General features: G+C 32.9%; 2 protein-coding genes across 2 annotated transcripts; one reads left to right on the forward strand and one right to left on the reverse strand.

The window, feature by feature from the left end:
* Positions 1-9,067: 9,067 nt before the first annotated feature.
* LOC125220428 lies at positions 9,068-9,370 on the forward strand. The gene has a single exon (XM_048122597.1). The coding sequence runs from the start codon at positions 9,068-9,070 to the stop codon at positions 9,368-9,370; it is 303 nt and encodes a 100-aa protein (XP_047978554.1).
* A 697-nt stretch (positions 9,371-10,067) lies between these two features.
* On the reverse strand, positions 10,068-12,764 carry LOC125220430 (fatty acyl-CoA reductase 2, chloroplastic-like). The gene is made up of 9 exons (XM_048122598.1): positions 12,482-12,764; positions 12,300-12,400; positions 12,024-12,223; positions 11,829-11,929; positions 11,551-11,749; positions 11,310-11,471; positions 11,149-11,230; positions 10,714-11,066; positions 10,068-10,437 (listed from the first exon to the last, which is right to left on the reverse strand). The coding sequence occupies exons 1-9, from the start codon at positions 12,762-12,764 to the stop codon at positions 10,272-10,274; spliced, it is 1,647 nt and encodes a 548-aa protein (XP_047978555.1). The 3' UTR covers positions 10,068-10,271.
* Positions 12,765-17,623: the final 4,859 nt, after the last annotated feature.

Consider the following 17,623-nt stretch of genomic DNA (forward strand, 5'->3'; position numbering starts at 1 on the left):
AAATATTCCTTCGTCTCTGAAAATTTATCACTCATTTCTATTTTTGTCCGTTCATAAAAATTAATCACCTCTCACTTTTATCATTTTTGGTAGTGAACCTCACATGTCACTAACTTATTAAAACCACTCGTCGGTCGGACTTCCGCTATTGTGGATGCTCTAAGCTGCTCTCTCTCTCTCTGAAATATCTCAGAAAAATAATTTTTTTGATCAACACTTTACCGGTTGCGGTAGCAGACGTCGATCCTACTCCAGCGGCGGATGTCGACGTCGAGCCTCTTCCAGCGGCGGATGTCAACGTCGAGCCTCCTCCAGCGGCGGATGTAGACGTCGAGCCTCCTCCAGCGGCGGATGTCGACATCGCTCCTGCGGCGATCGTCGACGTTGCTCCTGCAGTGGTCGTCGACGTTGCTCCTGCAGTGGTCGTCGTTTCCGCCGCCGCCGCCGCTTGTCCTCCTGCCATCGCGGCGCCACTATTATCAGACATGGATCTTAGGTTCGTCTCTGGATCTGAGATGAGGAATTCCAAGGAGTGGGCGGTGAACAAGGTTTGTCAGAAACGTGGAGGGAAAAAGAAGTGATATGTGCTAGTTTTTCAGTTCTCGTTTATTTGTTACTGCTATATTTCTCCTTATTTAGGTTTTGTTGATAGATAAATCCTTGTTTCATATTAGAAATGTAACTAGATTAAATCAATGTTATTCATCAAAAAATCAAAAACCATGCAACACTCCTTTGTTTGCTTTTAAGAGTTGGGTCGATCCGGTATATTGTACCGAAAAATTTGTATCATTATCATATCAAAAATATCAATATGAAAGAATTTCATATCGTTACCGTACTATGCAAAACTCCTTTGTTTGCTTTTAAGAGTTGGGTCGATCCGGTATATTGTACCAAAAAATTTGTATCATTATCGTATCGAAAATATCGATACGAAAGAGTTTCATATCATTACCGTATCGAAAGTTTCGGTGTACCGAATTTCGGTATACGAAATTTTGATATGGATAATATCTATATCGTTACCGTATCGAAATTTCGGTATATCGTACCGAACTTCGGTATACCGTTCAAAATGGTATACCAAAATTAAATGGATATTTATTTATGATTTTAGGGTTTGCAATAAATACTTTTTAAATATATAAATAAATTAATTGGATATCTATGTATGATTTTAAACTCTTAATCTTAAAAAAAAATTACTCCCTTCATCCCACAAAGATTGTCCAATTTTTCTCTTTCTGTCCGTCCCACAAGGCACAAAATTTGTCTCATTTCACTTTTTACCATTTTTTGTAGCGGACCTCATATTCCACTAACTCATTCCTACTCACATTTTATTATATAACTAATTTATAAAAGTAGGATCCACATTCCACTATCTTTTTTAACTCACTTCTCATTACACTTCTTAAAACACGTGTCCGGTCAAAGTGAGAAAATTTTTGTGGGATGGAGTGAGTATACTATTATTATAATCAGTATAAACAGTATGTATCGATAATTCAATTCATATTGATTTTCGATATATTTCAGTATACCGATAATATATCGTATATTCGATATATACCACTATATTGCGGTATAAGAAAATCCATATTGTTATCGTATCGAAAATTTACGATACGGTATTGTATCATAGCCATTGTAAAGCAATTCCACCGTTCAATTCTAGATGGATCAAGGTACGCTTTCGTTCTACAGTTTATTCTCCTTCTCCGTCGTTCTCGGTTAATGATCATAGAGAGCTTTATGTAATTGTTCACTCAATTATTACACCACGGCGTTGATAGCCATAACGGCGGTGGCGCTGGGATGGTGTACGATCGAGATCGCGTGCAAGCCTTATCTGGAGAAGGGGCGCGAAGCCATAGATCGCAACCTCAACCCCGATTACGATCCAGATGACGATATCGACACCGCCGCCGCCGTTCGTGCCCCTCTCAACCCCGATTACGCAGAAGCCTCCGCCGTTTCCTCCACCGTCGTCAAGGCCGTATGATTCAGCCAGAAATTGAGCGATCTCGTCATCGAGGAATAAATATTATTGTGCGTTAATTGCGTGTTTAATTTTTTTTATTTCGTAATCAACTGCGCCTTGATGCTTAATTTGTTTGTTCCTTTTGCTTTGCCATCTGACATTGGAAATTATTAGTGTTTCTCTCTTTGTTGATTGTATGAGTGCTGCTATGCGTGTGCTCCGCTTTTTTTAGATTTTACATTTATTATTTGATTTAACGGTCACTAATTAATTATGGCTGTTAACAGATGCATTGTTTAGTTTTATATGTTCATAGTGAAGAATTTATGCATCCCTCATGAACCAACTTTTCAAGTGAGTCTATGATATGATACGCACAGAGATTTTTTTATCTACCTTACTTGCATGTTTAATTCTCTCTTGTAACTTTTATCAGGAATTCCACTTGAAGGCATTAGAGAGGGTTGCGCAACATGGCTCGGCGGCTTCCAAATCCACTGCGCATTATGTAATTCACAAGACAAAGTGTTCTATATCAGAGACACAATTAGTACGTCTACTTTATAAATGTTGGAAATGATTGTGATTATTCGTAAATACCGAGTATGTCCTAACAATAAATTCATCAGTCTACGTTATTTTGAAATTTATACTAGACGGATATTAGTACCACTTTTCTTCAGCTTTCATATATGTTGTGAGAGATTATAATGTGTACAAAGTGAACGGAAGTGACTTCAAATCATGCACGGTGCCAGCCGGGGGAGTCTCTGAGAAGTGGAAATGACAAAATTACCCTCGCAACCCCGGAAGAAAGTGGTACCTATGCGGTGTTGGCAATGGCACACACAGTGAAAACGGTATGAGGCTAGTCATTACCGTTACTACTGTGGCCGATTTACAATGCTCCTTCCTTGCCGCCGATGTACGCTGCTCCGGTGAAGAAGCCGGACGAGCGTTTGGAGCAGCTGGAAGCTCAAATTTCACTTTTAAATCCATTTTCATGACATCTCTAAATTTCACAATAAAATTTCAATTCCAGCTACTTTATTGTATTTATTTTTGGTTTGTTTCGCGTCAATCAAATTTATCCGACACTTATTGCATCTCAATTCATATGTAGCACCTTTAAATTTCCAACCTCATCTCAATTTCTATTCTCTTTGGGATTCATATCCATCACAATCAAATTAATAATATGTTAATTCGTTACATTCACACAACATAAAAAATAGATAGTCTATTATAATAAGTACTGGATTACACTTGTGCTAATAATCCAACATAAAAACATTTATTAAACCATAAATAAAATTCTAATAATCAAGAGAAATAATTAACAAACAATAATATATAAATAAAATCCTAACAAACAAAACACTATACGGCCATAATAAAATCCTAATTAAAGCAACTTAAACCTCACCAAGAATTTGAGTGAAACAAAATCAGACTATGAATGATCTAGCATGGTTTCTCTCTTTCTTGATCTCTCAAATAACTTTAGTCATATCTAAGCAGTAAAATAGTCGAGCAGATACATGCAAGGCGAGTAAGATCCCGCCATCTTTGAATGCTTTGACGGGATAAAGCATTTCATGACAGATGATGATGTAATTATAATATGGTACATAAAGAAATATGGAGATGACAACTCATGGACTACGGATTATATTATCAAGAGAAAACCATCTATAGTTGAGCATATCGACACCCGCTACCACTACATCAGAGAATGCGTTGCAAATCAAGAGATTCAAGTCGAGTATGTGAAATCGCAGGATCAAAGTTGCCAATATTTTCACAAAGCCCCTCAAGTACGATGGCTTTATCAAGATCAGGACGTCGCTCGGAATGACAAATCAAGTTTAGGGAGGTGTTGGAATTAAAATAAATAAAATTGATTTTTGTAATAGAATTATCATAGATAAGATACAAATATCTAGATATTTTAGTAGAATTCCCTAGAATGTTAGAAAAATATCTAGATTTTTATGGAGAAAAAAATCTAGATATAAAATATTAAAGAATTAAGTACAATATTATAGAATAAGTAAGGAGTGCCTATAAATAGGGGGAGTTGTAACATTTTGTACTGGTTGAGAACTTGAAAAGTTTGAGAAATAAAAGTGTTCCTTTGTTTCCCCACATTAGCAACATCTCCTAAATCCTTTTCCACATATTCCACTCATTTCCCTCTCAAGAATTTCCTCCGATCTAAATTACTCCTCTAACAAATATCTTATACTCCCTCCGTCCCATTAGAAATTAAACGTTTTCCTTTTTACTTTGTCTCATTAAAAATGAAACGTTTCCTAAAATGGAAACGTTTCATTTTTACTTTTTCATCTCTCTTACTTTACTCTCTCTTCATTAACTCACAAAACAACATTCCATAAAATCCGTGCCGATTCCCAAATGTTGCATATTTAATGGGACGGAGGGAGTATATTCTAACCAGCGGTCGTCGACGTCGCTCCTCCTCCTGCGTCGGTCGTCGACGTCGCTCATACTCCTGCGGCGGTAGTCGTTGACGTCGCTCCTGATGCGGTCATCAACGAGGATTCTGCAGTGGTCGTCATTCCGACCGCCGCCGCTCGTCCTCGTGCCATCGCCGCGCCACTGTTTTCAGAGATGGATCTCGGGTTCGTCTCTGGATCAGAGATAAGGAGTTCCAAGGAGTGGGCGGTGAACAAGGCTCGTCAGAAACGTGGAGGGAAGAAGAAGTGATGTGTGCTGGTTTTTTAGTTCTCATTTGTTTGCTTGCTATATTTCTCCTTGTTTAGGTTTTGTTGATAGATAAATCGTTGTTTCATATTAGAAATGTAACTAGATTAAATCAATGTTATTCGTCAAAAAATCAAAAACTATGCAAAACTTCTTTGTTTGCTACCCTATTCTTTATTAGAGCTGGGTCAATCCGGTATATTGTACCGAAAATTTTGTATCATTATCGTATCGAAAATATCGATATGAAAGAATTTCATATCATTACCGTATCTCGATATGGATAATATCTATATCGTTACCATATCGAAATTTCGGTATATCGTACCAAACTTCGGTATACCATTCTGAATGGTATATCAAAATTAAATGGATATCTATTTATGATTTTAGGGTTTCCAATAAATACTTTTTGAATATATAAATAAATTAAATGAATATCTATGTATGATTTTAAACTCTTAATCTTAAAAAAAAAATTACTCCCTCCATCCCACAAAGATTGTCCGATTTTTTCATTTCCGTCCGTCCCACAAGGCACAAAATTTGTCTCATTTCACTTTATACCAATTTTGGTAGTGGACCTCGTATTCCACTAACTCATTCCTACTCACATTTTATTATAAAATTAATTTATAATAGTAGGACCCACATGCCACTAACTTTTTCAACTCACTTTTCATTATATTTTTTAAAACACGTGTCCGGTTAAAGTGAGACAATTTTTGTGGGACGGATGGAGTATATTATTATTACAATCAGTATAAACAGTATGTATCGATAATTCATTACGTATTGATTTTCGATATATTTCGTATATTCGATATAAAACAGTATATCGCGGTATAAGAAAATCCTTATCGTTATCGTATCGAAAACTTACGATACGGTATTGTATCGCACCGAAAATTTCAATATACCGAAAATTCGATATTTTTCAGTACGATACGATCAATATACCCTTTTTTGGTATATTTACCCGGCCCTAATCTTTACAACATTTGAAATTATCAACTGAATACTGTATATCAAATTTAATTTTGTTTCCATTTAATTTTTCATAATATTCAAAAGTTCGTACACATTGGTTTATGATTGAGGCATTGTTTTAAGAATAGTGATAAATTAACAAAATTATATATACAATTTTGGGGTATTTTAGTCATTTTCAGTCCTATGCAAAAGTTAAGGAAATTACCTATTTTAGTTATACTTTAATTTTACATTATAGCCCCTCACGTGGATTAAAGAATAAATAATATTTGCAACTAAAATTCAAAAAGAAAATGTGTACTGTATTATTTTTTTAAAAATATTTTATTTTCAGATATTTTAAAATAAATTACATCATGTTTTTCCAAGTTTTAACAAAAAATATTGAAATAAGTTACTCCTCCGTCCGCGAATAGGAGTCCCGGTTGGCCATTTTCATCCGTCCGTCATTAGGAGTCCCGATTAGACATTTTATCTTGGGAGTATAAAAAATGACCACACTTTTCCCTTAGTTTAGAAGCTGCAATTAATTTTAATCCACTTTGATTGCAATTTCTCACTCTCTCTCTTAATGTTAGATTTCATTATTCCAAAGAATAAAGCAAATAATAATATAAATGGATCCCACATTCCACTATCACACACTTAAATTATTACACTCAAACTTTTCTTAAAACCCGCACCCAACTCAACCGGGACTCCTATTCGCGGACGTAGGGAGTAAATGAAGTAAAAAAGAACAAAAAGAAAACAGTGGAAGTACTGATAGGTTAAAAAAATTATAAGTAAAACGTAATACGAGAGAATTTCCAAATAAAAGTGTATTTTTCCAATTTTTACTTTGTAAACATGAACAATTTATTTATCTTCATATCATTATGATAGTTTAAATAAAATGCATAAAAAACGTATTCCATAAAAATACTATGAATAATTATTCTATCTAAAATTTTATTGTGAATCTTGTAATAAGAGTGAGAATAAATTCAATTATATATTTGTTAAAAATATAAATGAAAATAGAAATAATAATAATAATAATACTAATAATAATAATAATAATAATAAAATAATAATAATAATAATAATAATAATTTTCCTTCTACAATTATAAAAAAGGTCAAATTAGTCATAGAAATATGCAATTAATGATGCTACCAAATCATAACAAATTAGTCTTACTTTATTTAAACTAGTATTAACATCCGTGCTAGCACGGAACATAAGATTTTTAAATAATGAATACAAATTCTAATGATAATATAGAAAATAAGAATTCAGAAGATGTGAATTAATGATAGTATGGGCATGCTATCATTTAGTTTTCGCCAAGAAGCTGTGGGCCTGTTTTGTACAAGTCAGGATAGATAATTCAATTATATATTTGTTAAAAATATAAATGAAAATAGAAATAATAATAATAATAATAATAATAATAATAAAATAATAATAATAATAATAATTTTCCTTCTACAATTATAAAAAGGGTCAAATTAGTCATAGAAATATGCAATTAATGATGCTACCAAATCATAACAAATTAGTCTTACTTTATTTAAACTAGTATTAACACCCGTGCTAGCACGGAACATAAGATTTTTAAATAATGAATACAAATTCTAATGATAATATAGAAAATAAGAATTCAGAAGATGTGAATTAATGATAGTATGAGCATGCTATCATTTAGCTTTCATTAATTAGCTGTTTGGCCTGATTATTAATTAAATCTTTGGTTTAATTGATCAATCTCCATATTAGTTATCCCAAGTTATCAAATTTATATAGTATTTAACTAATTCATATTTATTAAAAACTAACTTGATTTGATTTTGAGTTTAACTGGGCCGAGTTAAGTCATGTTTATGGATGTTTAATTTAGATTCATGCACGAAAAGAATCGATATTCGCTCTAATTGCGCTAGATTATGCACTATTTTATGGTATGATATTGTCTTCTCTTTTGTGTAGTGTATGTTTATTTTTTTCCATTTTCTTTCTCAAACGCAAAGATGTAGAATCATTTGTGTATATCAAGTGAATTTAATATGTAACACAACATTTCTCTATATATAGAGGATGTGTGAACCCAATCTCCAAAGTTTGAGATGATTGATTCACTATACAAACATGTATTTGTAACACCGAAGATGATGGAACAATGAGGTGAATAGACAAAATGCTTGTAAATGATATGTGACATAATCTTCTGGTTGATTTCTATATATACAAGTTAATACTTGGGATATGGATGATGGAGAGTATTATAGCATTAAGAAGTAAATAAGATACGATTCGAGACGGTCTGAGTTTAGTTTAACTTAAGCGAGGTTGAGTTTGAATCGGACCATTAAGTAGAGTAAATGATTTGATTCGAGTCGTGCTAAGTTGAGTTTGACTTAAACGATATTGAGTTTGAATCGCGCCATTAAATAGAGTAAATAATTCAATTCGAGTCGCGATGAGTTGAGCTTGACTCAAGCGAGGTTGAGGTTGAGTTTAACTCGTGCTAGGTTGAGTTATGATTCGAGTTGAGCTGAGTTGAGTTTTGTGCGCGTGTTTTTGATAGAGTCAACTCAGCTTATTTAGTCGCCAATAATTAATGCGGGCCAATGCATAGGTGAAAAAGATTCGTATACAAACGCGTCAAGTCGAACTTGTGTTTTAATCAGCGATTTTATAAAATTGAATTTACTAAAGTAAATTTAAAACAATCTTTTGTAAAAATAGTGTTTTATTTAAGATACAAAATCACAAAAAGAGAAAAAGAGAAAAAAAATTACAACTTTTTCACAATCATTTTACCAGAAAGAAACGAAAAAAAATCAAAAAGACTCAAAACTCCACTTGAAGGCATATGGCTCGGCCGCTTCCAAATCCACTGCGCTTTCTGTAGATCACTTCTCAAATTTCACTTTTAAATCCATTTTCATGACATCTCAAAATTTCACAATAACATTTCAATTCCAGCTACTTTATTGTATTTATTTTTGTTTTGTTTCGCGTCATTCAACTTTATCCGACACTTATTGCATCTCAATTCATATGTACCACCTTTAAATTACAATTGATCCAACAAAGAAGTAAATTTGTTGAAGGGACCATACCAGCTAAAGTCGAAATATCTTGTTTGATAATTCAAGTCAAAGTAGACGCGACCTATTCCAATTTTCCAACCCCATCCACCACAAACCAAAAGTTTGAAAAATTAATAAAAACATCAATTTCCCACCAAACCCACTTTACACATAAGTCTTCAAATAAGTCACTTGCTCTCAAACCATTCCAAGAAAAATTAGACAAAAACAAAAAAAAAAAAAAAAAAAAAAAAAAAAAAAAAAAAAAAAAGAGAGAAGAAAAATGGAAGGACTGATTCCGGTGGTCTACCGATCTCTCAAGAGGAACAAAATCCGACGACGCTACGAATGCTTATCGTCGGGCGCAGCTCATGCCTACAACATCAAAGATTTCGATTATCATGATCAAGATCATATTCATGATCGTCGCGATGATCATTTAGATGGGGGCCGGAACAGGCGGTGTAGCTCTCTTAAGGTCGACCACACGAGGAGCTTTGATGCAGTGGATGACGCATGCGAGCCTAAGAGGCTCGTGAGGTTCCGGAGCTATAGAATGGTTTCGTGTTTATCATGTGCTGCGTAAATGTTAAGTACTCTGTTTTCTTTGTTTTTTTTCTTTTTAATGATCTTATGTACTAGTACTAATTAATCGTTACACTACTCGTTTTTCAATTATTGGATGTGTCATATGTGAGTGTGATTCAAGCTTAATTAGTATCTCTGGAGTTGAAGAATATTGTTGATCGCTATGGATCAATTATGTAGTTTTCTCAATTTTTATTGTGAAAATATTTCTCTATTTTTGTTAATTTAAAATGTGTGTGCACCAAGATGTGCCGGAGTTTTTGGCTCATTAGAGAAGAATGGAGAAGTAAATCGAGAGTGGAACATTTCATTAAGATTGAAGGGGAAAACAGAAAAAGAAACTTGTAGCAAAGGTACAACTAACTTTGATATTTGTATGAATATTTTGAGGTAATTAACTAACATTCAACAAGAAAAACTCTACAAGTTGTTTAATAAAGAGACAGATCTTGAATGCCTTTGAGATATACTTAACAATCTTTTGCATATGTGTTACGCTCAGTTGTGAGAATATAGACAAGCTGTGTTGTTCTTGCTCTTGCTCTTGCAACATAGCTCGAGCTTCAAGTATTTCAACTTGATATATCAACTAAAAGGAAGAGGTATTTGTTGAACAACTTAATAAAATCATAATATAATGATTGTTTGCATTTATGCAGATAATCTTATGTATTTGGGTAATAACAAGTGGATAGTGGAAAAAATTTAAACAATAGTTATAGAAGAATTTGAAATGACAAATTTGAGAATCATAAAGTATTTTCCTGGAATCCAAGTGAAGCAATATGGAAAAGAAATACACATATCACAAGAAAAGTCCATAGAAGAATCCTTGAAGAAATTTGGAATAAAGAACTGCAATCCAATATTCTCGCTAATGGCGAAAATATGGTCTCTGCTTAGACAGGCAGCGCTGTGTCGTTGATCACATGCTTTCTCAATCCCGGAATATGAATGTCGACAAAATACTTATTCCAATCTATCTTTGTTGCATCCACTTCAAACACAACTCGCTCCTCTTCCGACATCTCCTCCAACAACACCCGTGTATTGCCACAATGGAACCTGCACCCACATAAAAACACACTCATTGGTAATGCAACCACAAATTAATACTATAAAATATTATCACGATAAATAATTGCATACTACTCCCTCCATCCGCCATTAGGTGTCATATGTTGACCCGACTCCGAATTTAAAAATGTAGAACAATGTTAGTAGAAAAAAGTTATTACTACTTAAAAAAGTAAATTTGACAAGTATTGATGAACTAAACAAAAAGAAAAAACTCGTGACAAGTAATGGCGGAAGGAGGAAGTATTTATATTAATCCTATACCTGGCTTTGAAGAATCCTAGAAACTCGTACATCTTGCAAAGTTGCTCTGCATAAGCAACCCTTGCTTTGTTTTGTTTCCGAACCTTTGCTTCCGCACCAACTACTGAATTTTGCTCTCTCAAGTATTCGGACAAGTTACAAAACTGGTCGAACAACTTCATTTCACTCACATTTCCAGTTTCAACTAAAGGATTTGCATTAAAATGCTCATAAATATATTCGAACATTTCATTGAATCTTAGAGGATTCACAAAGCCAGTTGTCACATGGTACACATTCACTCCTGCCCTGTTCATAATGCCATGCTTAGCGATAGCTGCAATCGTTGTATTCGCCACCATGTCAACTGGAACCTATATGCATTTATACATTTATATTCAAGTATAATTAAATACAATCAGATTGTCTTAAATTACTTGAATATGTATTGCTTACAATGTCAGTATGTAAGGCAGGATCAGCCAGATAAGCAGGAAGTTGTCCTTTCCCATAAGAAATAATCACCGGATCATACATTCTGATAATCATAATTAAATTAATCAACTCACAATCATTTTAACTTGTAGCATGAATAAAAGGGCAAGAAATGCACTGACCTATTTCCTTGTATCCATCCAGGAACAGGCTCTTTATAGCAGCTCTCGATCACGGATGGCCTCAATATAAGCAGTGGGACGTCTTGTCTAGTTTCGTTAAGGACCATTTCTCCCATTGCCTTAGTCATATGATACGCATTGTACCATCCATAGTACGCAGCCCTGCAGGCGGTGACGGATCCAGAACAATAAATTTTTTTAATTTTATTTAAACTATTTTTTCTCTTTGCATCATAAGTACCTTTCTAGGCCGAGCCTCTTGAGTTCTTTTGTGGTGTCACGACCAGTCGAGGCTATGCAGGCTTTCATAGCCAAGTTCATCTCATCTGCCGGATCTAGAGAAAACAACGAGGAACATATCTCATCATGCTTTCTCCCATTCTCTCCCATCATCAACGGCTTCTCGTAGATTATCCCTTCTCTTCTTCCATTAACATATGCTGCACATTCTTACTAATTTAGCCACATTTTTCATATATAGCATAATCGTATTCTAATTAAATTTAGGCACATACATACCAGTGGACATATGCACAAAAAGTTTGAGATTTTTGCAATTCTTGGCGAACCTCATTAGCCGTAGAGGCGCATTCACGTTTATATCAAGTAGAAAATCATACCTACATATATATATATATATAAAGAAAGAATTAAATATAAGAATTTTTCAAGAAAGGTAACTTTATTAAAAAAATTTGGATGTATGTTAACAACCTGTCAAAAAATGTTGTGCTAGCTGCAGATTGAACTATCACATCCACTTCCTCCATAATTTTGTTTGCTGAATTTATATCCATTCCAAGATTTGGTTCACAAATATTTCCAACCACAGGTATCAGCTTAGATTTCACATATTCTTCGTATGTGCTCCCATATTTTTCTCGTAAACATACAAATAACTCGGAGTTCATAATCTAAGAAAAAATAAAATCAGCATATTAATTAGTATGATCATAATATAAGGATAAACAAATTAAAGAGAAAACATACCTCTTTCAATAGTCTATGAAGCGCAGCCTCGTTATCACTTGCCTTAACTAGTACGTAGATATTTCCCAGAGATGTCGATCTCAATAGCTTTTCAATTAGAGCTGCATCATTATCATGTTTCATTTAGTTTTAAAAAATATTCGATAAGGAACGATTTAATTTGAAAAGAAAGAGTATCGTACTTTTTCCAAGAAGACCAGTTCCACCGGTAATGAAAATGTTCTTCCCTTGGAAGAAGCTATCAATCCCTATCCCGCCACCCGACTCTGTCTCAAACGACAGTTCGGATTCAAGAGGATGGCGGGGACGGGTGAAGAAGGGATAGCCATTATAGCTAACACCCAATTTACCACTTCTTCTAGTCTTTGACTTGAGCATTGGATTACCAAGTTTGCTTTTGTTGCTAAGTTTTGTATGAGAAAATTCTACTAAAGGGCTGAAAAATACATTTTGAGTGAGCGACATGGTTTTTGTTGTGTTTAAGTGGAATTAATTTGCAAAAGGTCGGAGATGGCCTCTTTACAGAAACCAAATTAAACTTAGCTAAATTAATTAATATACTCATGAATTATAGTACTATATATATAGTTGAAAGTGGATATGATGAATAATACATGCAACTGCAAGACAGTGAAGGATGAAGAAGCGTGTCGTTTGCATTTATCTGTTGGATTCGACGACATTAGAAGCTGAAAATGTTAATTAATCATTAGCTAACGATTACTTATTAATTGGAGAGTTGTTAGTCTCATACATTAAACTTAGTCTTGAATGTTTAAGGGTTGACAGGTTAATTTACATAGGAGTAGTATATAGAGTATTAACAAGTTTCCCAGTTGGGTTCGCATATGAGCCTGTTGCCTCACCTATTATAATATAAAGAGATCAATAGTTTTAGTTACTATCACATTCTATTATAAAATTAATAGTAGTTGTAGGATAAAATTGGGACTTACAATCGATTAACTTTTAGAGCATCCACATTGGTGCCCCGTCCGTCCGTACCAGCGGCGGGGACACCGCTAGTCCGCCAATGCAGCTCGTCCGTCCTTGCCAGCGGCAGGGCGGTGCTCTTAGCTAAGAGCACATCCGTGCCGCTGAGCAGCTCGACGTGGCGGGCTGTGATTGGCCAACGGCTTAGCAATTGGAAATTCTTTTTTTTAATTCTTTTTTTTAAATTCGAATTTAATTTAAAAATCATTTTTAAATAAAAAAAAATATTTTCCCACTTCCCAATAAAATATATCCGTTTTCTACACACTTTTAATTTATTTTTCAATTTTTTCCCCAAAATTCACATTTTCATCTATAAATACTCTCACTTCAACATTAAAAATTATGTAATTTTTAATTTGTTGGATTTTAATTATGTAATTTTTATTTTTTAGGATTTTGATTATGTATTTTTATTTTTTAGGATTTTAATTATGTATTTTTATTTTTTAGGATTTTATTTATGTAATTTTTATTTTTTAGGATTTTAATTATGTAACTTTTATTTTTTAATGTATTTTAATATTGTAGAAATGTTTTTAGTAATTGAAGTATTTAAATTAAATAATAGAATGGTGTGACCTATGAGTTTGTCTTTGCGGAAGAGCACAGATGTGGGTGTTGTGCTCTTGCCTAAGGACAAGGAGTAAAAGTGGGTCTGGGCCCACCTTCGTGCTCTTATTTAAGAGTACAGATGGGGATGCTCTTATCATCATTTTTCTTCACGTTTCTTAAAATTTGCATCGAATTAAAGTGGGATTATAAATCGTGGATGGGTGGAGTAATATTTTAGTAAAAAAAGTCTTAAAAAGTGTTAAAAAGTATTTTAACGATATTATACCAATATCAATAAACGTCTATTAATATTTTTAAAGAATAAAGGTAGCCGTGGATGATATTAGTGCAATGTATATAGAGGAAAAATATAATTCTGTCGACTATTATAACTGCATAACAACGTCAAACTAGAATTTAAACCAAGTCTTCTGTGCTTATAAAAAGAAAGAAACTCAGTCTTCCGGATATTTCTCACAAGTTACAAAACTAAGTCTTGGGGAATGATTCCATGAAATTATTTGAACTCACCAACTGAGATAGAGACAAGACTAATTTTCCCATGTCGTTTCAGACCCTAAATTAAGGCGATCTCCATATCTGTGTTTTCATTACTAAAGTGAGAAGAAATAAATTAACAGCGCACAGCATACGGTATTAAAGTGAGAAGAGATAAAAAAAAGTAAATTAATCTTATTAAATATTTAAAATATTGTATATATACAAAAAGAATTTCATTCATATGTGTAAACATTGCATAGATTAATAGAGCAAAAAGAATTTCATTCATATACCCACTTTCACTCAAACATTGTATACACATATATATAAGAAGAAACTATAATCATTAAACTAATATATGGTGAAGGGGGAGGCGTGATCTACTACTAACTTTTTTTGAGTTATTTGCTCTGTAAAGTAGTATATTAAAAATATCAATACGAATATATTAACTGTTAATATAAACTTAATTGATATTTTAATACACTGTATTCACATTTTTAATATACTGTATTGATGAATTAGCAAATTAGGAATTTAAAAAAAAATAGTATACCGTTAACGTTAATGCTGGACCACGAATTTTTTATACTCTATTAAAGAGGAATACACTTGAGTAATTAAATTACAACTACTTATTATTAAGACACTCTTGATGAAAGTTATAAATAAATATATTGTGAAAGGGTACTTTAAATATATTGTGAAAGGGAACTTTAAAAGTTAAAAACATTACTTCAATTGTTAGCTCAACGCAGAAGGTTGTCCAGCGCGTGTTTGATTGAAAGTTCACATTATTGCAACAAGCATTTTGCACTTATCTATTTTGGTGGATATTCTCGGAAAAAAGTCATAAATCATCTTTCCTAAAAAAAAGTCAAATAAATAAACAGCGTAAATTATTTTTAGTTTGCTTCTTTTGTTTTCTTTCTTTTTCTCTTAAAATCTTAATTATATCATTAATATGTTTTATAGGTAGTTGGTCCATAGAATTTATTGCGATATACTCCCTCCGTTCCACAGTAATAGAGACATTTCGTTTTGAGCACTTATTTTAAAAACATAATAATAAATAGTTAAAGTGGAGAAAGAGTAAAGTGACAGAAAGAATATTGTACATAAAACTCTTCACTACATTATTCTCTTTCTTACTTTACTCTCTCTCCACTTTAACTATTTATTATCATTTTTTCAAAATGAGAGCTCAAAACGAAACGCTTCTATTACTATGGAACGGAGGGAGTATATTTTAATGACTCCCTCCTTTCCTTATAATTTGTCACCGTTTGATCCGACACTAGCTTTTAAGAATATGAATCCTACTTTTATATATTAATTTTATACATTAAAATGTGAGTGAGAATTAGTTAGTGGAAAGTGTGTTCACTACCAAAAATGGTAAAAGTGAAAGGTGACAAATTTTTAGGGACGAAAGAAAATGGAAATAAGTGACAAATTTTCAAGGATGGATGGAGTATTTTAATTGAGGTATTTGTTTAATTTTTTGTTTAATTAAAATAAGTACAAATATGGCAGCGTGGAGCTGTGGTCAGGGGCGGAGGGAGGGTGGGACCAGGGGACCCATGGTCCCCCCACCAATTCTTAAAAAAAGCTAGGGGTATTTTAGTAATTTCATATTTATTATAATTTATAATATATACTCCCTCCGTCCCACAAAAGATGTCACACTTTCCTTTTTAGTTTGTCCCACAAAAGATGTCACATTTCCCTTTTTGGAAAAAGTTCTTTCTCACATGAATATAAAAATTATATTTTCTCTCTCTATTTAACACACAAAATAAAACCTCCTAAAATCTCGTGTCGTCCTACAAGTTTGACATCTTTTGTGGGACGGAGGGAGTATATATTATTACATATAGATTTCAGCAAAATTTGTATGAATTGTTTCTTCTCAGCAAAATTTATATGAATCATTTCCTTTTAATTTAGCTTTCTCTTTTTGCCGTTTTATGTGCAATCTGAATTCTCCTTTTGTCGTTCTATAAGTCTGTAATCTGAAATCTGGTTATGTAGAACTAGGTATATTTCAAAACTAAATATAATTCAATTGATTTTTCTACATATGTTGTTTCTTTGTTCGGTGGCAATAATTATGTAAATTGAGGCCTAAATAATCATATTTCAAGCTCTAAATCGGTACACATAAAATTTAAAGGAGGAGAAAGAAGATAAGCTTATGTAATTCAATGGCTATGGTGGTTCTGTCGTTGGAATTCTTTAACCCCAATTCTTTATTTGATGTGTATGTGTTAATAGTTTTATACTATTCTTATTAATTATTGTTCGTAATTGCAACTTTTTAGATTTGAGCAGATTGTATATTTCGGTTACTCTTTATTGTTTTAGTTGATAAGTATATAATATAAACTTTATCCTTTTTGTGTATAATTTATATTTTGCTATTCTTAGTATAGAAATATCAAATATTTTTCAATGGTTTATTTATTAGTTAAGTTGTCATTGATCTTTACCTGTTGCCACTGCATCAATAGAAAGAGCATTTTCAGCAATGAAGATCATAAAGACTTCTCTACGTAATAGCATGGGAGACCAACTATTGAATGATTGCTTAGTTCCTTACATCGAAAAAGATGTGTTTGTTAAAGTTAATTACTAATAAAACTATTATGCACCGATTCCAGAAGATGAAGAATAGAAGACAAATGTTATGACGTGATTACATTTAACTTTTACATTTTGAACCTTATAGTTTAATTTTTTTTTTTTAAGTTTAATTTTGGACCTCCCATGATAAAATTCCTGGCTCCGCCACTGGCTGTGGTGACCTTGAGGTCACGGATTTGCCACCCACTGGGAGACTTTCGGGCCTAAATCCAAAAACCTGGTCGAGCAGGATTAGTCGAATTTCGTGAAAGACGGATTCGATATACACGTAGTTAAACTGAAAAAAGAAATTAAGTACAAATATTTATCTGCAAATACATAAATTTTGTGTCATTTTATTTATTAGAGAGAAGAAATTATTAATTATAGAAAATAAACTATTTTTATGACACGTACTAAAATGAAAAAAAAAAAGTCTCATGTCTCGGATAGAGTAGTAATAGTATATTGCTCTAGCGGTAATATAATTGTACTACTATACAGTTTAGGTGTTAAATAATCCATTGTGAATTTAAAATGATTAAAATTAACCAGAAAGTACATTTTTCATTTTGAACGCACATTTTAGAAACAGCATTCAATCAGCATTACAATATCCAAGTCTTTCTCTTTTTTTTGTTTCAAATTGA

This window comes from Salvia hispanica, chromosome 4 (assembly GCF_023119035.1).
Source record: "Salvia hispanica cultivar TCC Black 2014 chromosome 4, UniMelb_Shisp_WGS_1.0, whole genome shotgun sequence".
NCBI classification, from domain to species: Eukaryota; Viridiplantae; Streptophyta; class Magnoliopsida; order Lamiales; family Lamiaceae; genus Salvia; species Salvia hispanica.